Below are 22,772 nucleotides of genomic sequence, written 5' to 3' on the forward strand. Positions count from 1 at the left end.
TGTTAACCATGAAAAGAATAGTAATCTAATAGATTTGTTCAAAGATCTCCTAAAAGGAAATTCTCGTGAAGAGCTTAAAAGGCAATTGTTTGAAGTTTTGGACTCTTCTAGCTCATCAACATCATCTCCTATCAAGATTCTATCAGATGATCCAGAACATGTCGACAATATTGGCTCCGATACCAAAACTAACCAGGATACAGAAATTAAGTAAACAGAACTTAAATAAGAAAAGATTAACTTAACCGTGTGATAGTACTTCCAGACGATCTGCTAGATCTTGCCATTCATACCAAAGAGCATCTATTCTATCATCTACTGCATCAAGTCGTGCTCTTAAACCTAGATAAGTTAGTGGTGTACTAAGAGCGATTAAATCTTCTAATCTTTCAAACATTCTTTCATATCTCCTAATTTGTCTTTCTAATATATTTTGACGACGCCTTAATTCTCTAGCTAATGGTATAGACATTCAAGCAATAAATCATGAAAGAAGATAAGCATAAACAAACATCTATCATTAATAAGAAAGTATCTTACATGAGTGAGTGATACAGTTGAAGTTGGAAAACCAGTTCCAGACGAGGACTGTATACCAGGAGGAGGAGAGATACACACAGAGTAATTTTCTTACAAAATGTTTACAATAATCTTTCAACACCCAGAGATGCACCTTATAAAGAAAATACAAGGATAAAAGGGTAATTGCGGGTACTCTTCGGGCCCCATCTCCAAATTACAACAAAATCCTCCAAGTTTATCCGAAGTACTAAACTTTAACGAAATTTCTATCGGCAGACAAAAGTGACTGTTCCAGCATCTTCACTTTTAGGAAAGTTATGTCGGCAGACAAAAAGAACTGTACACAGATTGTTTGTTTGGCAATGATTACCCTTCACGTCCTAGTAAAGGGTCCACATCGTAGTCGGAGTCAATATTATGTTGAAAATCCACGATACCAAAAATCTCCTTTATACACATCGTAGTCGTAGTCGGAGTCAATATTATAGTAAAGTGGTTTGTTTTCATCGTAGCCGGAGCATCAAAGATGGCAAGATCAAGCAGATCGTCTGGAAGTACTATCACGCGGTTAAGTTAATCATTTCTTATTTAAGTTCTGTTTACTTAATTTCTGTATCCTGGTTAGTTTTGGTATCGGAGCCAAGTTGCTTTTTTCTGTTGGGAAGGAGAGTGGTGTCAATAGAGAGTCGTAACTGAGTAATCCCTAGTCGCGTGGCCCGTGGAAGCCGTGGATAGGCGTTGTTGTGGCATAAATCATTGACAGAAAGGTTATTGACATACCTAGAGATATTATGAACCTTCTTAGTAGGAATAGGGCGTCTAGCTCGAGTACTAATGCTAACAAGAATAAAGAAATAATTAGATATGATAATATAGAAGAAAAACTGCAGAATTGGAGTTTACCTCTAGTCTCTGCACAAAAAATATATAAGTGTATTGGGTCTTTTATATTTAAGTGTGATTATATAGTAAAAACTGCAGAAGAAACCATCTCTTTGAAGGAAGGAGATGATACTTTCCAACTATTATCAGAAACTCTGATAAATGAGCACAAAGAGGCTTATAAATATGTCTATTTGGGGATGGTGCAAATTGCACTAAAGCCTTTAACCTGACTAGGGTTAAATACTTCTGCACTAATATGTGTAAGGGATAAAAGACATAATAAATTTCAAGATTTCTTACTGGGATGTGTATAAACTACACTATGTGATGGCCCGGCATACTTTGCATATTTTTCAAATTTCAATGTATCATTAACCGATACAAATATACTGAAATCCTTGGAACTGAATATCCAGCTAAATGGACTGGATATGCAAGTAGGATCTGAGCCTGTGGCTCTGATCTACAGGGTGTGTTACAAATCTATGAACATTATAGCACCTCAGGTGAGGCCATTAACAAACACTCTCTCTAATAGAAAGGGTGAAACCACTTTGTTCATAACTGATGTAGCAAAATCCAATAAGGTTGTTCCAAAAACAATTTCATGGAGCGAAGTAAAACTTCCTGACACTTGGAAATTAGAATCTGCGGTGGCACCTCCTAAAAAGGAGAACGAAATTCTAGAAAAAATAAAAGAAAATGACGATGGAAGCGTGGAGATAAAATTCTCTAAAAATCGGTCTGTTAAGTTAAATCTGGGAAATCTTAAAAAAGAATTCCTAGATTCAAGACCATCAACATCATCTATGGTAAGAACTCCTAAAATAAAGGGAGTGGTGACATCTGAAGAAAACATTAGTCACCCTACATATAAGCGGGTTTCTTCTCCAACTCCATCTGACATGGGGTATATTGATGAAAATAGCTTGAATGTGATTGAAAAGGGAGAATCTTCGAAAGAAGTTCTTGAAGAAATTCCAATATTTGGTCCTCCGCTAACACATGAGGAAAAGGTCCAAATTGGACAAAACCTTATTGGGGTTTACAAATATTGAAATTGTGATATTACAGTATTCTTTTAAAAAGAATATGTATGCCCAACACTGGTTTTTTCATCGTACGCCTGAAAGGATACGAAGGGAATGGTTAAGTATGTATATTGCGTTGATATATAGGCACAAATTAAGAGGATTAAATCCTCCGACCTTTTTGATGTTTTATCGGGAAGTTCATAAGAAGGTAGGTTTTCGTGAAAGTGAAGAAATCATACCACGGTGGCCTGAACTGACATATTCTCCAAAGACTCTTGAGCCATTCTCAACGTCACCTTTGGATGAAGAAAATTTCTGAGAAGTAATGGTCATAGAGACAAAATTTGTCACTACCCAAGGTAGAGAAATGGTGGCGGTACATCCACCCCCAATAAATTTAGTAATAAAAAAGGATACTCGGGATATTCCTGCAACTCCGTTTAAATTAGATGGAGATATAAAAAGTGTTTTGAATCAAAACAATTATACAAATTATTTTCTACAAACTGTAGGAAAACAATTGACTAGAATAGAAAGATCTATACAAAGAGATAAAGATCAAGTAATACTTGAATCAACCTCTAAAGGAACTCAAGTACCTCAGATAAGATCTGACTACCAGATAAAACTTGAACCATATAAGGATCTGATTGAGGAAATAATGAGTAATATTAAGAGCAGGGATGAAGGCAGCTCTTCATCTAAAAAGCCTGAGATAGCGGTGTTGAGTTCAGTTACATCCGAAACATCCGGAACGGATGAAGCAATAAAAGATGTTGAAAACATGATCCAAAATTTGGAAATCAATAAGATCGAAAAGGGATCAAGTTCAAAACCATATCACCCTCGTCCCTCGCCGATGGACCTGCTACATGAAGAACCACTAAAGGATCAGGTAACCTTTGATGGGAATTCAGTAGTGGAATGGAATATTGATGGGTTATCAGAATATCAAATTTTGACTAAGATCCATCATATGACAATGTTCGCCGCAGCAGCACATGCCAGGAGGTTAACTGACGAAGATATCAATAAAGCAATAATTCTAGGATTTTCTGGCCAACTAAAAGGTTGGTGGGATTTTTGCATATCTGATGCAGGAAAAGCAGAAATTATGGCTGCCAAGAAAGAAGACGGGTCTGCAGATTGTATAAATACTTTGCTTTATACAATCTTAAATCACTTTTTAGGAGACTCTTGGTTACACCAAGACAGAACGAGTGAGACCCTTATGAATTTAAGGTGTCCAGATCTTTCACATTACAAATGGTATAAAGATACCTTTTTTACAAGGGTCATGCAAAGAGGAGACTGTAACTCTGACTTTTGGAAGGAAAAATTCCTTTCCGGACTTCCTATTCTTTTCTATGAAAGAATACGGAATCGTCTAATGACGGACTATGAAGAGGTAATTCCCTATAATCTATTAACTTGGGGAGAATTATCCAATCAAGTTATGCGTGAAGGTATTACTCTTTGTAATGAACTTAAACTGCAAAAGCAGTTGAAAAAGGAGAAACAAATGGGTAAAAATGCCTTGGGAGATTTCTGTCGCCAAATTGGCTATCCTTCTAACTTCGGAGACAAAAAATCCGGGAGAGCAGGAGGCTATAAACGACATTATAATCACAGCTCTAGGCGAAACTCTCAAGCATTTATTCCAAGACGAAAAAAGAGATTTGCTCCAAAAAGGGATTCCTCATTTAGAAGGAAGAGAGAAAAACAAAGCTTTTCCAGAAGGGATGATAAGAAGCCTGCAACCTGCTACAGATGTGGAAGACTTGGTCATTACGCCAACAAATGTAGAGTAAAGTGAGCGATTGATGCTTTGGAACTTGATGAAGGTATGAAAAAATCTTTAGAGTTAGCTCTTTTAAATAATGAAGAAGAAGAAAAAAAAATTTAGAATTATATGATGAATCCGATATATCGGAAGATTCTAAAAATTCAGAAGAAAACAGTGATATAGATAACGAATGTATTTGTGGATTGAACGTCATAACACAAGAAGAAAATCTTGTCTTAGATCTAATAGATCAAGTTCAAGACCCTGAAATCCGGAGAAAATTTTGGGAAAGACTCTTACAGTCTAAAGAAAAGTGTTTAGCTTCTAAAATAGAAGAAAAGGTGACTACAATTCCATATGATGTTACTCAGATAATCAATAGAATAAAAGAAAAGTCTATTCTAAGGAAAACCTTGACAGATGATCTACAGCAAGAAGTAAAACTTCTTAAGAAAGAAATAAAATCCTTAAAGGATCGTGTTAGCTCTCTAGAGGGATACTCTATGAATAATCAAAGAAGAGATGAAGATGAAGAATTGGACTCCCTGATGGAAACATTAAAGAAAGAAGCAACGGGAAAAATTATTGGAGAAACCAGCAAAGCAAGAGATGAAGAAATTCCTCTGGCAAGTCTAATAGAGTCCCCTGGACAGAGATGGTTTGCTAATGTAACCATTGCTATTAGAAATGAATACACTTTTGAGGCAAAGGCATTAATCGACTCTGGAGTTGATGTCTGTTGTATAAGAGAAGGCCTTGTACCATCAAGATATTTCTCAAAGACCACTCAGGTGATTCGATCAGCAAACCGACAGCCTCTAGAGGTTAGATATAAATTGGAAAATGCAGTGGTTTGCAATAGTCAGGTATGTATTTCGGTTCCATTCATTTTAGTTAAGAACATTTCTCATGATGTTATACTTGGAAATAGGTTTTTACTAAAACTCTACCCAATCCGTCTCATAGGCGAGACAGGAATTTATTCGGAGATCAATGGAAGTAAAATAAAGTTTGATTTTACTGAACCTCTAGAACAAAAAATAGTAGACGTCATTTTGACTTCTATTAATAGAAAACAAGAATTTATTAACTCTTTGAGTTATGAAATAAGAACTGAAAAATCGGGGCAAAGGTTAAAAACTTCTGAAATGAAAAGAAAAATAGGGGAGATTACTAAGTCTTTTACTGATAAAGTATGCTCAGAAATCCCGAATGCTTTCTGGGATAGAAAGAGTTATGTAGTAAAACTACCCTATGAAAAGGATTTCGATGAAAGGAAAATTCCTACTAAGGCAAGGCCAATTGCTATGAACGAGAGGCATATGGAGCTCTGTAAAACAGAGATTGCTGAATTGGAAAAGAAAAAATTAATTAGGAAAAGTTCTAGTACTTGGAGTTGTCCAGCATTTTATGTTGAAAATGCTGCTGAATTAGAAAGAGGAGTACCAAGATTAGTAATAAACTATAAGCCCTTAAATAAGGCACTTCAATGGATTAGGTACCCGATTCCTAATAAAGAGATCTGTTAAACAGACTTATGACGCCATTATATTTTCAAAATTTGATATGAAGTCAGGATATTGGCAAATCCAAATTGACGAAAAAGATTGTCATAAGACTGCATTCACAGTACCTTTTGGGCACTATGAGTGGAATGTAATGCCATTCGGATTAAAAAATGTTGCTTCAGAATTTCAAAGGATTATGAATGAAATATTTAATCCTTATTCAACTTTAGACCAGCATGTAAAACATCTGACAAATTTCCTCAAAATTATTGAGAAATCTGGACTGGTAATTTCAGCCAGAAAAATGAAGTTATTCCAAACCAGAATTCGGTTTTTAGGACATAATATAACTTATGGCTCAATTAAACCTATCAAGAGAGCTATAAGTTTTTCGGAAAAATTTTCGGATGAAATAAAAGACAAGAAACAACTTCAAAGGTTTCTTGGAAGTCTTAACTATCTTTCAGATTTTTACAAAGACTTAGCAATTGATGCTAAGATATTATTCGAGAGATTAAGGAAGAAAAATCCTCCGGACTGGACAGAAGCTCATACTAGAGCAGTGCAAAAAATCAAGAGTAAAACTAAGGAAATTCCTTGTCTTGCATTACCAGATCCGAATGCCTACAAAATTGTAGAGACAGATGCCTCTGATAAAGGCTATGGAGGAATCTTAAAGTAAAAAGCGGAAGCAAATAAAATCTTGTTAGGTTTACTTCAGGAATTTGGTCAGGAAGTAGAATAAATTATTCTACTGTTAAAAAGGAAGTATTAGCAATAGGTTTTTTATGTATTCAAAAATTTAAGTCAGATTTAATAAATCAAAAGTTTCTATTAAGAATAGATTGCAGCGCAGCTAAGGATATCTTAACTAAAGATGTTAAAAATCTAGCTTCTAAACAGATATTCGCTAGATGGCAGGGAATTCTGTCTGTGTTTGATTTTGATATTGAATACATAAAGGGAGAGTTAAACTCTTTATCTGATTTTCTAACTAGAGAATTTTTGCAGGGATAGGAAACTCAAAGGAGTAATGAAATCACCCAATTTCAAGAAAACGAGAAATTCTTCCCTGAGAGAGGCAACTTCGTCATCTGACAAATCTAACAGACTGGTTGAAGAAGCCCACAAATTCACTGCTCCAACAACTTCCAATAAAGAGTTTATGTACCCGTTTATCCAAATTACTTCCAAACAAATAGTTTCTGTGGAGGTAAATCATATGAATCTTAACCCTCTTGAAATAGCCCAGCTTTATCTCTTTCGGGATATGCATCCTGCAGATCATCTCAAAGATGTGTTTTTCTACCAACAGATTCTAATAGAATCTGGTTCTGTTATCTTTGAACCTACTGTTAAAGGTGCTGAATGGGCTTATTCAAAATTAATTATCAAGAAAATCTTCACTCTTGAAGATTGGGGTTTAGCAAGCCCTTTGTCTTTCAGGCAACTACGCCACTTTGGTTACTTACCAAAGCAATACAATTACTTCGATTATATCGAGGCCTGGAACAATGCTTTATATTACAATAATAAAGCTAGAAAATTTAGCTAGTGGATACAATTCCAGTTGGAAAAGGATCCAGCTCATTATAATTTCCCAAATTGGTTTTATCGCCGGTTTTGGGATTGGGGTTTAATTTCTTTATGTCTGCCCCAGAAAGTTTCTCAAGTGCAAGAAAAATTCTGTAAGTTTAATCAATGTATAAATAACCTTAACCTCCTTTTTGTGGCCTGCTACCAGATCCCTTGGATTGTGAAATGGGATTACGATGTGTATCCTTACTCTCTCAAAAAATTTCATCAAGAAGAATCTTTTACTTATCTTAACCGTAGAATTTATGTCAAATGGTGGGATAAGTATCAGTTTTTTGATCAAAAGGGTATCTATGAAGCTAGGGGTGTAATTACTCTGCCCAGAAGTACTACTTCTGTTAACCATGAAAAGAATAGTAATCTAATAGATTTGTTCAGAGATCTCCTAAAAGGAAATTCTCGTAAAGAGCTTAAAAGGCAATTGTTTGAAGTTTTGGACTCTTCTGGCTCATCAATATCATCTCCTATCAAGATTCTATTAGACGATCCAGAACATGCAAACAATATTGACTCCGACTACGATGTGGACCCTTTACTAGGACGTGAAGGGTAATCAATGCAAAACAAACAATCTGTGTACAGTTCTTTTTGTCTGCCTACAGAACTTTCCTAAAAGTGAAGATGCTGGAACAGTCACTTTTGTCTGCCGACAGAAATTTCGTTAAAGTTTAGTACTTCGGATAAACTTGGAGGATTTTGTGGTAATTTGGTGATGGGGCCTGAAGCGTACCCGCAATTACCTTTTTATCCTTGTATTTTCTTTATAAGGCGCATCTCTAGGTGTTGAAACATTATTGTAAAAATTTTATAAGAAAATTACTCTGTGTGTATCTCTCCCCCTCTAGGTATACAGTCCTCGTCTGGAATTGGTTTTCCAACTTCAACTGTATCACTCACTCATGTAAGATACTTCTTATTAATGATAGATGTTTGTTTATGCTTATCTTCTTTCATGATTTATTGCTTGAATGTCTATACCATTAGCTAGAGAATTAAGGCGTCATCGAAATATATTAGAAAGACAAATTAGGAGATATGAAAGAGTGTTTGAAAGATTAGAAGATTTAATCGCTCTTAGTACACCAGTAACTTATCTAGGTTTAAGAGCACGACTTAATGCAGTAGATGATAGAATAGATGCTCTTTGGTCTGAATGGCAAGATCTAGCAAATCGTCTAGAAGTACTATCACGCGGTTAAGTTAATCATTTCTTATTTAAGTTCTGTTTATTTAAGTTCTGTTTTGGTATCAGAGCCAGTAGCTCTTTTCTGTTGGGGGGAGAGGGGTGTCAATAGAGAGTCGTAACTGAGTAATCCATAGTCGCGTTGCCCGTTGAAGCCGTGGATAGGCGTTGTTGTGGCGTAAATCATTGATAAAAAAGTTATTGACATACCTGGAGACGTCATGAACCTTCTTAGTAGAAATAGGGCATCTAGCTCAAATACTAACGCTAATAAGAATAAAGAAATCATTAGATACGATAATATAGAAGAAAAACTACAGAATTGGAGTTTGCCTCCCGTCTCTGCACAAAAAATATATAAATCTGTAGGATCTTTTATATTTAAGTGTGATTATATAGTAAAAACTGCTGAAGAAACCATCTCTTTAAACGAAGGAGATGATACTTTCCAACTGCTATCAGAAACTCTGATAAAAGAACATCAAGAATCTTACAAGTATATCCACTTGGGTATGGAGCAAATTGCACTAAAACCTTTAACTCGATTAGGGTTAAACACCTCGGCACTAATATGTGTTAGAGACAAGAGACATAATAAATTTCGTGACTCTCTTCTTGGTTGTGTAGAAACAACACTGTGTGATGGCCCTGCATACTTTGCGTGCTTTCCAAATTTCAGTGTATCGTTAACTGATACAAACATATTGAAATCCTTGGAATTAAATATCCAGTTGAATGGACTGCACATGCAGTCAGGATCTGAGCCTGTAGCCCCAATCTGCAGGGTGTATTACAAAGCTATGAACACTATAGCCCCTCAGGTGAGGCCATTGACCAACACTCTCTCTAACAGAAAGGGTGAGACTACTCTGTTTATAACAGATGTAGCTAAATCTAACAAAGTAGTTCCAAAAACAATATCTTGGAATGAAGTAAAACTTCCAGAAACTTGGAAGTTGGAATTAGCAATAACTCCTCCCAAAACGGAGAGTAGAATTTCAGAAAAAATAAAAGAAAATGATGATGGAAGTGTAGAGATAAAATTCTCAAAAAATAGATCGGTCAAGCTCAATCTAGGAAATTTGAAAAAGGAATTTTTAGATGCTAGACCATCGACATCTTCGATGATAGGCACTCCTAAGATAGAGGGAGTAATAACCTCTGAAGAGAACATAAGCCATCCTACGTATAAAAGAGCATCTTCTCCTACTCCATCTGATATGGGGTATATCGATGAAAATAGCTTAAACATCATTGAGAAAGGGGAATCATCAAAAGAAATCTTAGAAGATATTCCAATGTTTGGCCCTCCGTTAACACGAGAGGAAAATGTTCAAATTGGACAAAATTTAATTGGGTTTACAGAGACCGAAATAGCGGTACTACAGTATTCTTTTAAAAAGAATGGTTATGCCACTACAAGAAATTAGCGATTTATCAACCGCTACATCGGTTGGAAATCCGGGAAAAATCGGTTGGAAGTCGTATTTTCCAACCGATTTCCAACCGATATATATCGGTTGGTAAAAACGTCGTCGGAAATTATGTTCCAACCGATTTTTTAAACGGTCGGTAATTTCCAACCGATATTGTCGTTGCAAAAATATTGCATTCCGTTGGAATAATTTTTGGTAGGTACCGTAATTTTTCGTTGGAAATAATGTTTTCCAACCGATTTATAATCGGTTGGAAAAAGTACAAAAAAAATATTTTATATACAGTCAAAATTAATTATCCAGAATAATTATTACCAACCGATATTTCGGTTGGTATATATTCAATTTAAAAATTACTGTACCAACCAAAAAAATGGTTGCAAAGCAAGATAAAGATATCACACAATCGGTTGGTATAGATATATACCAACCGAAATAACGGTTGGTACGGTTATAATAAAATAATTAATTTAATTTAATTATACTTTATGCCACCTGTAAAAAAATCTTCCAAAACAAATCTAAAAGCAATTCAGATACAATTTCAAATACAATCTCATCAAATAATTCAGTATGTCAAATAGTATTATCAATATATCATCATAAGATTCAATTAAACAACTTAACACAAAGTAATTCAATCCAATTCATCATCCTCACTCTCATCTCCTTCATCTTCCTCATCCCCACCTTCATCTTCATCATCCTCACATTCATCTTCATCAAGTGGTAGTTGAGATGAAGTAGAAGCTCCATGAATAGCTTTGACATTCATTTGTTTGAAAAGAAGACTAACCATCTTGTTTGTTTTATTAAGCTTCTTCATCGCCTTGGAGTGCAAACGTTTGTATTGGATATTTTCCTGCTGCAATGACTCCAGACGAGCAGCCAACTCAGCTCTTCCATTTCGTTCTGTCTCTAACTGAGTATTAAACTCAGCACTAAGTGAAGAAACATGAGTCCTAACTTTTTCTTGAATGTATTCATCTTCATCCCAATGATTTGAGAAACTTGAATACCGGGAAGAAGCATCTGAAACCACTGTGGACTGTAAACCGAGTCCATACAACCTCCCTTTTCTCTTCCCACCAACTGTTTCCTTCCATACGTCTAATTCAGATGGTAAAGGCTGATCAGCATGTTGATCACCACTACATGACCCTTCCCCTGTGCTCTGACTTGCCTCTAGCTGACTCATCTTATCAGTAAATTTGTTCTGCAAAAGAAATATAATTAATTTTCTAAGATTATAGATATTTACTTAGTGTATTTGTGACAAGTGCCCATGACTTACATATGTCATCCCGGATTTAGTATCAACCCAAGTCTTGTTCTTTTTCATATGCATGCGCATAAATAATTCAGCTACAGTTGGCTTCCTACCCAACTCTTCTTCCTGTAATTTTAAAGAACTATAATATTAACATCTAATATAAAAATTATGTTAATAAAAAAAGAGAGTGAAATAAATAATTGTCAAGAATACCATCTTTCTTGCATGTTTAGTGGCAGGGGCGGAGCCGCCTGTATGCAATGAAACACCATTTTCAGAGGAAGTACGATTGCTCTTGTTTTGCACACTTATCTTCTTAAAGTGTTCAGAACTCCAGTGGTTGCAGAGTGCCTCCCACACTGAATCAACAATCCAGTCCGGCTTGATCCCTCTAACACACACATCTGATAACATATCTTTCATTCGAGCTGCCCCACGCTTCTCAAAATTAGCGCGAATAAGTGGATCATGGTGAGACAGCCAAGTAAATCTCTTCTGCATTACAATTGTAATAAGAATTACACATTAACGTTATGTACGATAACGTATTTTAACATCAATGAAAAATTTAAACAATAACTTGCCTCAAACTCTCTAAACCACATCTTTCGAACTTCTGGGGGTATTTTCTTCCATGAGGGATAGGGCATATCAAATTTGCTCCGAACTATTTCTGATATGCCACTAATCGCAGGCTTATGTGGATGAAATCTGTTTAAAAGTAATGACAAAAATATGTATTGTAAAAAAAATTAATAAAAATTCAATTTATATTTGTTTCTTGCTTACCCTTCTCCATCAGGCTCTATTAACTGCTTCTTTGGATTCGGTGTCTCACTGACCTCTGCATGACTAGAGCTGGTAGCATGTGTTTGATTAATGGGTGGTGACCCTGTAGGAGGATTTATATTTTGTGAAGTACTTGGGCTAGAACTTGTTAAAGCTGGTGGCAAAGTGGACGGAGGTGGTGGCAAATTAGTGGACAAAAATGGTGGAACAGTTGATGGAGGTGGTGAAGCTATAGAGGACGGTGTAGGGCTGTCATTAGAAACCCTAAGCCTGTATTTCCTTAGGTGACCCCTATTAGTTGATGTCCCTTTCCCAGAATCCTTCCTATGACCCGAATCTGACATCTGACTACATATTAATGGATTCCAACAACTGAAATGATAAAACAAGGAAAAGAAAGATTTACTTGCATATGGGTAAGTAGAAAATATATTGGAACAATGAAACGTGAGAGCTAAATATAGCATGGAATGGAATATAGTCTAAATCAATATAGAAAGGTAAAACTTCAACAACCAATAGGAGGGAGAAATCTGTGTGCACATCAACTGGCATCAACAAATGTTTTAACTGATGGTTTGATAAGAAAAATATTGAACAAATAAGTTACATGAAAGAACCAAATAAGACAGGTTAAACTCTGATTGCCCCTAACAAATATTCTGCACCAAAAAGGATCCCACACATGCCAAGAGCAAGAAAACTTTGACATCTATTAGGTACTACACCTGGCCAAATTGATTTCTTGGCTTACAACTAATATTCCAGGAAAAAGCAAATAATAACACCAAAGAATTCATTCCAATCCATCCAGACTACCTACCAGAGGCATTAAACTCATATGCGAACCTCCTATCAAGATGTCAAATGCTAAAATAACTGAAGACAGAATAACCTATCATATAATTGACTTCATATACAATAAAAATCTGCCTTTGTATTTTCAAGTATTTGAGGAACTGCCCCCTACAACAAGAGAAGAATACATATTTGCTCATTGATTTTTCTCTCCATTTGAAGCTGTGAGCATGAGCAATACAGTATACATACTATAAATATACATATATATATATATATAAAAGTTTATCATGTATAATGGGAATTCAAGAATTCTCTTTTACCCACTCGTGTCTCATAATATCTCCTTATATATTCATAAAGAAATTTGTCCCAAATGACGAACCTGAATAAGGTGACAGGATCTGCAGTGACGTTGAGAGCCCCCTTGATGGACTCAACTATCTGCCAAGAACAAACAGAACCATTAGAATAGCAAGCAAATATTTCAAGATCATGATGCATGCAATCACAGATGCTCTGAATTATAATTAAAAAGAACATATGTTTCGACTTTTGAACCATTATGGTACAAGCCGCAGGCAACATAACATACAACATACCAATGGTAATTCAGATAAAAAGTCTAACAAAAGGACAAAACATGTGGGAAACTAAGATCACCTATTCAGAATCACTATCAGTAGTAAATTCTGATTCGTCATCATTTTCAATATCCTCATCATCTTCATCATCGTTCGTTTCACTATAACCATCAACTTCCTCGTAGTTGCCTTCAATGTCGTGTAAGTTTTCAAGATGATCGCCTTCAATGATTACATGTTGTTGTGCCATTGCGTCATCTTGATAAGCAACCTCCAGAGTGTTTTTATCATCTATTATACTCCTAGATTTAGTCTTGAAGACAACCCACCAATTTACTTTCTCTTTTACCTTTCCTGGATAAGGTGCATAGTACACTTGACTCGCACGTTGTGGTAATATGAATGGATCAAATTTTCCATACCTCTTATTATGTCGAATCTCGACTATTCCATAGTGTTTATGGACTTTCATACCTCGATTTATCATCGGATCAAACCAATCACAATAAAACAACACCACCCTTTTAATAGGTTCTCCAGGATATTCTAATTCCACCACCTCTTTAAGGACTCCATAATAATCATTTTCTCCTTCACCATGACCCGTGCCTTTGACACACACCCCACTATTATTCATTTTCTTCCCTTCACTCCATGCATCTATGTGGAACTTGTACCCATTGACAAAGTAAATGGGCCATGTATTCACTGCTATCAAAGGGCCCCATGCCAAGTCATGCAAATATCGATTTAGAATAACATTTTCAGGATTGTGGACCTAGGCATAGAAGAAAATATTTAGTAAGATAAAACAAGTGAAGCTGTGTATCTTTAATACAAATATTTAGATGCATCACTTACATAATGTTTGAACCATAGTGCAAATTCAGCTTCAATCCTAGCATCCACCTCTTTGTCACTAATATGTGGGGTGACTGTTTGTATATATTGAACAAATATACTGCAATACATTCATTATATCAGTTGAAGATGTATGTGCTTGAGTGATTGAATATAAAGTATTGTTAATAGTACGTGCTACTTACTCAATATATGGTTCGACCTCCTCACAATTTAACAAGACATGTAATGTGGCTGCAGCCAATTCTTTCTCGTTTAAAAAACGAGATATGCATTGTCCAAATGGACGTCCAGGTTGATTGAAAATAGATAGAGTTGGTTGGATTGAGTCATCTAGACCCCCATCATCATTTCGTCCAACTCTAGTTCTCATAGTATGTATATGAGGCTCAAAATAATACGAGCAGAAATGAGAAGTCTCTTGGCATAAGTATGCCTCACAGATGGAACCTTCCACACGAGCCTTTTGCTTCACCATCTTTTTTAATTTACCGAGAAACCTGTTTGTAATTATATTGTGCAATTAGTGTAAATTTAAGAAAGTTAGTCCATATCGACAAAAATAACTAACAAGACATGAAAAAATTAAACAATTTTTACCTCTCAAAAGGGTACCTCCATCTATATTGAACTGGTCCACCCACAATTGCTTCATATGGCAAATGAATAGGTAAATGTTCCATTGAGTCAAAGAAGCCTGGTGGAAAGATTCTTTCGAGCTTGCATAAGATAACAGGAATGTTTTGCTGCATTTGATGTAACTCATCCACTCGTAAAGTTGTTGAGCATAAATCTCGAAAGAACTGACTCAATTCAGTTATAGGATTCCATATTGGTTCTGGTAAAGCATTCAAGGCAATTGGAAGTAAACACTCCATAAACACATGGCAGTCATGACTTTTCATACCAAACAACTTGCCCTCCTTCATGTCTACACACCTAGCCAAATTTGAGGCATATCCATCAGGCATTCTCAACCCTTTTACCCACTCACATACTGCTCGTTTTTGCTCAATGGTAAATGAAAATTTTGCTTTTGGCTTAATCACTCTACCATTGGGTAACTCTTTAAGCTCCAAATCCCGTCGCCTACAATATTCTTTCAAATCCATTCTTGCTTTTATATTGTCCTTGGTTTTACCTTTGACATCCATGATGGTGTTAAACACATTATCGAACACATTCTTCTCTATGTGCATGACATCCAGATTGTGACGAAGCAAGTGAGATTTCCAATATGGTAATTCCCAAAATACACTTTGTTTCAGCCAATTATGTTGCACACTGTAACCATCCAATCTACTAAGGTCATTTTCAATTACTTTAGGGAGATATTGTATTATTTCAAACATTTCATCTCCACTCAACCTATTCGGCGGTTGTGAATTCTCAACTCGATTTCGGAAGAAAGAATCCTTATTCCTTCTAAACGCATGATCCATTGGCAAGAATTGGCGATGACAATCAAACCAAGAATTTTAACCCCCGTGTTTCAAAGTAAAAGCCTTTGATCGATTCATACAATAAGGGCATGCTAATTTTCCAGCTGTGCTCCACCCTGACAACATTCCATATGCAGGAAAATCATTGATTGTCCACATTAAAGCTGCCCTCATTTTGAAGTTTTGCTTTCTTGAAATATCATACGTTAAGACACCCTCGTCCCATAACAACTTTAGCTCATCTATCAAAGGCTGCAAATACACATCTATCTTACTCTTGGGGTTATGCGGGCCAGGAATAATACAGGTTAAAAACATGTACGGAGTTGTCATACACATCTCAGGAGGAAGATTGTATGGAGTAATAATTATTGGCCAGCACGAGTAAGGTGAAGATGATTGACTATACGGAGTAAAACCATCAGAACATAAACCAAGTCTAACATTTCTTGGCTCAATAGCAAAATCAGGGTAAGTTTGATCAAAATGTTTCCAATGTTCTCCATCTGATGGGTGACACAAAACACCTTCATCCCGCCTTTTTTCATAGTGCCATCTCATGTGACTTGCAGAACTCATTGAGGCGTATAGCCTCTTAAGTCTAGGAATGAGCGGCAAATAATGCAGCCTTTTAAAAGGGACATCTTTCAACTTTTTCTTACAACTCCTACTTGGCTTATATCGAGGAGAACCACAAAACTTGCATTCCCTCAAATTTATATTATCCTTAAAATATAATAAACAACCATTAACACAACAATCTATTTTTTGGGAGATAAGTCCAAGTTTGGAGACTAATTTCTTTGCTTGGTAAAAATTAGAAGGTATGCAATTGTCAAGAGGATTTGTCTCTTTCATGAGTTGTAAAACTTCATCAAAACATCGTTGTGACATATTATAATCAGATTTAATACTCAACATCCTAACAGCGACTGACAACTCAGAGTGTTTAGATCCAGGCCATAATTGTTTTTGGCATGCATGCAACATATCATAAAATTTTTGAGCATCCATATTTGGAGCTTCCTCAACATTTTGTTCATATTCAGTGGTAAAATCAGGGCCTACAGCATCGAAAATCATTGTCTGATATCTATTCATTTGTTGATCATCACTAATGTGCACACTACTTGAACCTGGTAAAGATCTGTCAATCTCAACATCTATTTGAGGCTCTTCCTCTCCATGTGAAGTCCAATACCAATAATTAGGTGTGAACCCTTTTCTATAAAGATCAACCTTCACCTCATCAGGAGTTAAGTACCTCTGATTTTTGTGTTTTGAACATGGACACCTTAATTTCCCCTCACTTAAAAATATCGGATGTTGACATGCAAAAGAAATAAACTCCTCCACCCCAAGTAAAAAGTTATCTGTAATTCCCTTTCGGCCTGGAAGAAGCCTATTATACATCCAGTTACGATGCTCAAGAATATCCATCCTACATAATGTTAAAAAGATATGAAAAATTGCATGCTAAAAATTTACACTTCCTATAACTACTTGTAGAATTTTTCAAAAAATGATGGAAACAAGCAACCAACAACTGTAGAGACTCCACATGGACCCGGACGAATATGTCACACGTCATCTAACACTCTAAATACACAGCAAGAAATAAATGAACAAAAGGAGAGACATCATACACACCAGAGATGAGAAGAAACCCAAATGGCAGCTGATTTAGGAAAACTGCTCGCTTGCCCGGGAACCTACCAGCAAGGATGATAAGCACAGACCCCTAGGGTGATGCTGGACCTACAGAACAACAAAATGAAATGAAAATTGACTAAGCACTAATAAAAATAAAACCTGATTAAGCACTAACAAAAACACCCACAAATGCACCACAAATATATTCATGCTCTTACATTACATTTACACACATTACATTTACAAGAATCAGTTATCTATATGGACTAATAGTCTAATACTTTATCACAGACACGAAGCTTAACAATAAGCTTACAAGTTGTCAAGTTTGCAGACTATATAAATGCACTATGACAATAACTGATGTAGAAGATTTTGGTTGACTAGGCTCAAGTAACATGTCATGAAGTCGGTGTAAATTAGAAGATTGAAAACAGTAGAGACTACTGAGAGCTGGAAACACTAAATATGGAAACATCAAGAATCGATATGGAAGATTTGTGATGCTGTTGAGAGATCAAAGCAATTAGCATATTGAAGAATTCAAATTCAAAGCTTGAATTAAGTTACTGTTATGAAGGAAAGAGAAGAAATGATTTAGAAAGAATCAGGACAAAATTTTCTAGAACCAAGGAATTACTGCTATGATTCAAACGATAAGAAGAGAAACCCTAGAGCTATATAACTCCCTCAAAAGCTTCTATTGAAAGCTATAAAAGTGGGCAGAAAAAGTGCAACCAGGTTTAGATTGCTTCAGCCACAATGGACCTACATCCATTACTCAAGGCTCGTCCTTGAGATTTGGTAAATCCACTATGACAGCTTGTTGATGAAAAGACAAGCCAACCTCTCTAGTCTTTACACAGCTGGTTTTGGTCAAGTGCCAGCCGCACTCTTACAATTCGTGATAGCTAGAGGGTTTGAATTTAAGTTCTAGTATATAGAATCTCTAGTAGAAGTAGACTAATAGGAATAAGAGATGTGAACGAAATTCAGTTTTGCTTGAAAATCTCTGTTGTGAATGTATGCTATCTGCTGCTCACCAACATTATATATATATCAAATTTCTGCACTGTAATTTGGGCTATTTAAACATGTTGTGACCAAGGAATTGACTAAAGTAATTTCCTAGTTTCCAAATCACCAAGTTCAATCACAATAAGAAGACATACTTACATATTTATACCCAATGCTCCAAAAGAGCTCAGAGGGTACACAAATTGATATAACTATACCATTCATACTAAACCCATAAACGTAGAACCATGACGAAGTTATAGAAAATAATTGAACATAAGCTCAACAGCTAAAGGAGGAATGAGATCACCAAAATCTAATCCCTCCCCACCCGACATCACAAAACAAATTGGAAAAAACAATATGGGGAATCAATCAATTCTAAACCCTATACATGAAATTCTTATTAGTAAAACAAAAGCAATAAATGAGATTCGAAAACCCCCCACCCCAAAAGTCAAGATAGGAATAATTACAAGTGAAAACGGAGCAAAGTAGAATAATTACAAGTGAAAACTGGCGTACCAGGGATAAGAGAGTGTGTATTCCTTTCCGTTGTCTGAGATTATCCCTACTAGTTCTTATCTCGCGGTGTGTGGGCGCGCGCGTCACTTGTTCTAAGACCAGCCCAATACACAGACAGATTACAACAGTTCAGACGCTAAACTAGGAGGGTGTGGGAGAAGAAGGGGTTTCGGGAGTAATATGTTTCTGCAATTAGGGCTGGATCAAAGGGTTCAAATCATCTACAATGGTTTCTTTATTTCCAACCAATATTTCGGTTGGAAACCAAAAATTATTAAATTAATATTAATTTTATTTTCCAATTGATATTTTGGTTGGAAAAAACAAAAAATAAGTTTCCAACCGATAAAGTCGGTTGGTAAATTAATTTTCAGTACGTTATTTATAAAAATAGCTAAATTTATTTTCCAACCACAATTATCGGTTGGAAAATAATCTGAATGTTATAAATAAATAAAAATAAAATAAAATAACATATTCCAACCGAATATTCGGTTGGAAATATTTTTCAAAAATTTTAAAAAAATCTTATATTTGGCAACCGAAATATGGGTTGGAAATTCGGTTGGAAAGTAAATTTTTCCTACCGATTTTCCAACCAATATTTTATCGGTTGGTAAATGTTAACATAATGAGAAATGGTTGGAATTCGGTTGCAAATTCCAACCAAAATAATCGGTTGGAAAAAAGCAGTTGGTAAATCGCTAATTTCTTGTAGTGTGCTCAACATTGGTTCTTTAGACGTACTCCCGAACAGATGAGAAGAAGGTGGATCTCAATGTATATGTATATAGCCTGTATCTTTCGACATAAGATCAACAAGTTAAACCCTCCTACCTTTTTGATGTTCTAACGGGAGATGCATAAGAAGATGGGATTTATAGAACGAGAAGCATATGTACCTCAATGGCCAGAATCGGCTTATATCCTAAAAACTCCCAAACCATTTTCTTCGGCACTACTAGAGGAAGGTGATCCAGAGTTGGGGGAAGAGAATTTCAGAGAGGTAATGGTAATTGAGACAAAATTTGTCACAACTCAGGGGACAGAAATGGTTGTTGTACATCCACCTCCACTGAATTTAGTAATAAAAAAGGATACGCATGATATTCCTGCTACTCCATTTAAACTAGATGGAGATATTAAAAGTGTCCTGAATCAAAATAATTATACTAATTATTTCCTGCAAATCGTAGGAAAATAGTTAACCAGAATAGAAAGATTTATCCAAAAGGATAGAGATCAAGTAAAACTTGAATCAATAACAAAACCAAATCAGGTACCTCAAATAAGGTATGATTATCAGATAAAGCTGGAACCATACAAGGATTTGATTGAAGAAATCCTAAGTAATGTTAGAAGTAAAGATGAGGGAAGTTCTTCGTCAAAAAAGCCCGAAGTAGCGGTATTAAGTTCAGCTATTTCGGAAATATCCGAAGGAGATGAAGATATTAAAGATGTTAGAAATATGATCCAAAATTTGGAAATCAACAAGATCGAAAGGGGATCAAGCTCTAAACCTTATTACCCTCGCCCATCTCCGGTTGATCTGTTACATGAGGAACCATTAAGGGATCAAATAACCTTTGACGGTAACTCAGTAGTCGAATGGAACATTGATGGATTATCAGAATATCAAATTCTGACTAAAATCCATCATATGGCGATATTTGCTGCCGCAGCACATGCTAGAAGGGTAACTAATGAAGATAATACCAAAGCAATGATCTTGGGGATTGCTGGCCAACTAAAAGGTTGGTGGGATTACTGCATTTCTAATGCAGGAAAAGCATAAATTTTGGCTGCTAAGAAGGAAGACGGAACAGTAGATTTTATAAACACTTTAATTTATACAATTCTAAATCATCTTTTGTGTGAATCTTGGTTAAACCAAGATAGAACGAGTGAAACCTTGATGAATTTAAGGTGTCCGGATCTTTCTCATTACAAATGGTATAAAGATACCTTCTTTACTAAGGTCATGCAAAGAGGAGACTGTAACTCTGATTTCTGGAAAGAAAATTTTCTTTCAGGATTACCTATTCTTTTCTATGAAAGAATACGGAATCGGCTTATGACTCAATACAAAGGGGTGATACCCTATAATCTGCTCACTTGGGGAGAACTTTCAAACCAAGTGTTGCGAGAAGGCATTACTTTATGTAATGAACTTAAGCTGCAAAAGCAGTTGAAAAAAGAAAAACAAATGGGCAAAAATGCTCTGGGTGATTTCTGTAAACAAGTAGGCTATCTTCTAACTTTGGAGACAAAAAACCTGGAGGAGCCCGGAGATCTAAACAATAACGAAAATATTATAAAGCATATACTCCAAAGCAAAGACAAAAGAGGTTTGTCCCAAAACAAACCTCCTCAGGAAGAAGGAAACAGAGAAAAAGAAACTTTTCGAGAAGCGAAGATAGGAAGCCTGCAACTTACTTTAGGTGTGGAAGGCTGGGGCATTACGCCAATAGATGTCGAGTGAAGAGAGCGATTGACGCGTTGGAACTCGATGAAGGTATGAAAAAATCATTAGAATTAGCTCTTCTGAATAATAAAGAAGAGGAAAAAAGGATTATGGAACTAGAAAATGAATCTGAAATTTCAGAAGATTCTGAAAATTTGGAAAGTGAAAAGAAGAGGTAAAAGACTGTTATTATGGTCTAAATGTAATAACAAGAGAAGACAATCTTGTTCTGGATCTAATAGATCAGATACAAGACCCTGGAACTCGAAGAAAATTCTGGGAAAAACTTTTCCAATCCAAAGAAAAGGGTTTAGCCTCCAAAGTAGAGGAAAAAGTGACTACAATTCCATATGATGTAACCCAGATTATTAATAAAAGAAAAGAAAAGCCTGTATTAAGAAAACTTCTACAGATGATCTCCAACAAGAAGTAAAACTTCTTAAACAAGAAATAAAATTTCTAAAGGATCGTGTCAGTTCTCTGGAAGAATACTCTATGAACCCCAAGGAGAAAACTGAAGATGAAGAACTGGATCCAATGATGGAGTTATTGAAAAGAGAAGCAATGGGGAAATTATAGGAGAATCTAGCAAAACCAAGGAAGAGGAAATTCCTCAGATAAGCGTGATAGAGTCTATTGGACAGAGATGGTTTGCTAAGATAACCATAGCAATTCAAAATGAGTACACTTTTGAGGCCAAAGCATTAGTTGACTCTGGAGCAGATGTCTGTTGTATAAGAGAAGGACTTGTACCATCAAGATATTTCTCAAAGACTACTCAGGTGATTCGATCTGCAAATAGACAGCCTCTACAGGTTAGATATAAATTGGAAAATGCAGTGGTCTGCAACCACCAGGTATGTATTTTTGTTCCATTCATTCTAGTTAAAAACATTTCACATGATGTTATACTCGGAAATGAGTTTTTATTAAAACTCTACCCAATCTGTCTAATAGACGAGCCGGGGATATGTTCAGAGATCAATGGGAATAAAATAAAATTTGATTTCATTGAACCTCTGGAACAAAAAATAGTAGACGTTATTTTAACATCTATTAATCAAAAACAAGAATTTATTAATTCGTTGAGTGAAGAAATAAAATCTGAGAAATTAGCTCAAAGGTTATCCACTCCAGAAATGAAAAGGAAAATAGAAGAAATTACTGAGTCTTTTACTAATAAGGTATGCTCAGAAATCCCGAATGCTTTCTGGGATAGAAAAAGCTATGTAGTTAAACTACCCTATGAAAAGGATTTTGATGAAAGGAAAATTCCTACTAAGGCAAGACCAATTGTTATGAATGAAAAACATATGGAACTCTATAAAACAGAGACTGCGGAATTAGAAAAGAAAAAACTCATTCGAAAAAGTTCTAGTCCTTGGAGCTGCCCAGCATTTATGTTGAAAATGCTGT

The 22,772-nt window shown here is 35.7% G+C and overlaps 2 protein-coding genes across 2 annotated transcripts; both read right to left on the reverse strand.

Moving 5' to 3' along the window:
* Positions 1-10,587: 10,587 nt before the first annotated feature.
* Positions 10,588-13,314, reverse strand: LOC119991487. The gene is made up of 6 exons (XM_038837833.1): positions 13,196-13,314; positions 12,013-12,384; positions 11,808-11,934; positions 11,437-11,718; positions 11,245-11,346; positions 10,588-11,166 (listed from the first exon to the last, which is right to left on the reverse strand). Exons 1-6 carry the CDS (start codon positions 13,312-13,314, stop codon positions 10,588-10,590), a joined length of 1,581 nt encoding a protein of 526 aa, XP_038693761.1.
* Positions 13,315-15,733: 2,419 nt separating this feature from the next.
* Positions 15,734-18,128, reverse strand: LOC119991488. Its single transcript, XM_038837834.1, has 4 exons — positions 18,123-18,128; positions 17,632-17,685; positions 17,348-17,409; positions 15,734-17,138 (listed from the first exon to the last, which is right to left on the reverse strand). Exons 1-4 carry the CDS (start codon positions 18,126-18,128, stop codon positions 15,734-15,736), a joined length of 1,527 nt encoding a protein of 508 aa, XP_038693762.1.
* Between the last annotated feature and the right edge of the window lie 4,644 nt (positions 18,129-22,772).

The sequence above is a fragment of the Tripterygium wilfordii genome, chromosome 22, assembly GCF_013401445.1.
Source record: "Tripterygium wilfordii isolate XIE 37 chromosome 22, ASM1340144v1, whole genome shotgun sequence".
Taxonomy (NCBI): Eukaryota; Viridiplantae; Streptophyta; class Magnoliopsida; order Celastrales; family Celastraceae; genus Tripterygium; species Tripterygium wilfordii.

Bases quoted from the DNA above. Each gene is read 5' to 3' on its own strand.
- LOC119991487 (XM_038837833.1), bottom strand. From the start codon at position 13,314: ATGCATCATGATCTTGAAATATTTGCTTGCTATTCTAATGGTTCTGTT. The intron at 11,935-12,012 runs GTAAGCAAGAAA...ACTTTTAAACAG, and splicing joins ATAGAGCCTGATGGAGAAGG to ATTTCATCCACATAAGCCTG. The intron at 11,347-11,436 runs GTATTCTTGACA...TTAAAATTACAG, and splicing joins CTAAACATGCAAGAAAGATG to GAAGAAGAGTTGGGTAGGAA.
- LOC119991488 (XM_038837834.1), bottom strand. The intron at 17,410-17,631 runs GTATTAGACTAT...CCTTGCTGGTAG, and splicing joins AGCTTCGTGTCTGTGATAAA to GTTCCCGGGCAAGCGAGCAG. The intron at 17,139-17,347 runs GTGTGTATGATG...AACATTATGTAG, and splicing joins TGGGTTTCTTCTCATCTCTG to GATGGATATTCTTGAGCATC.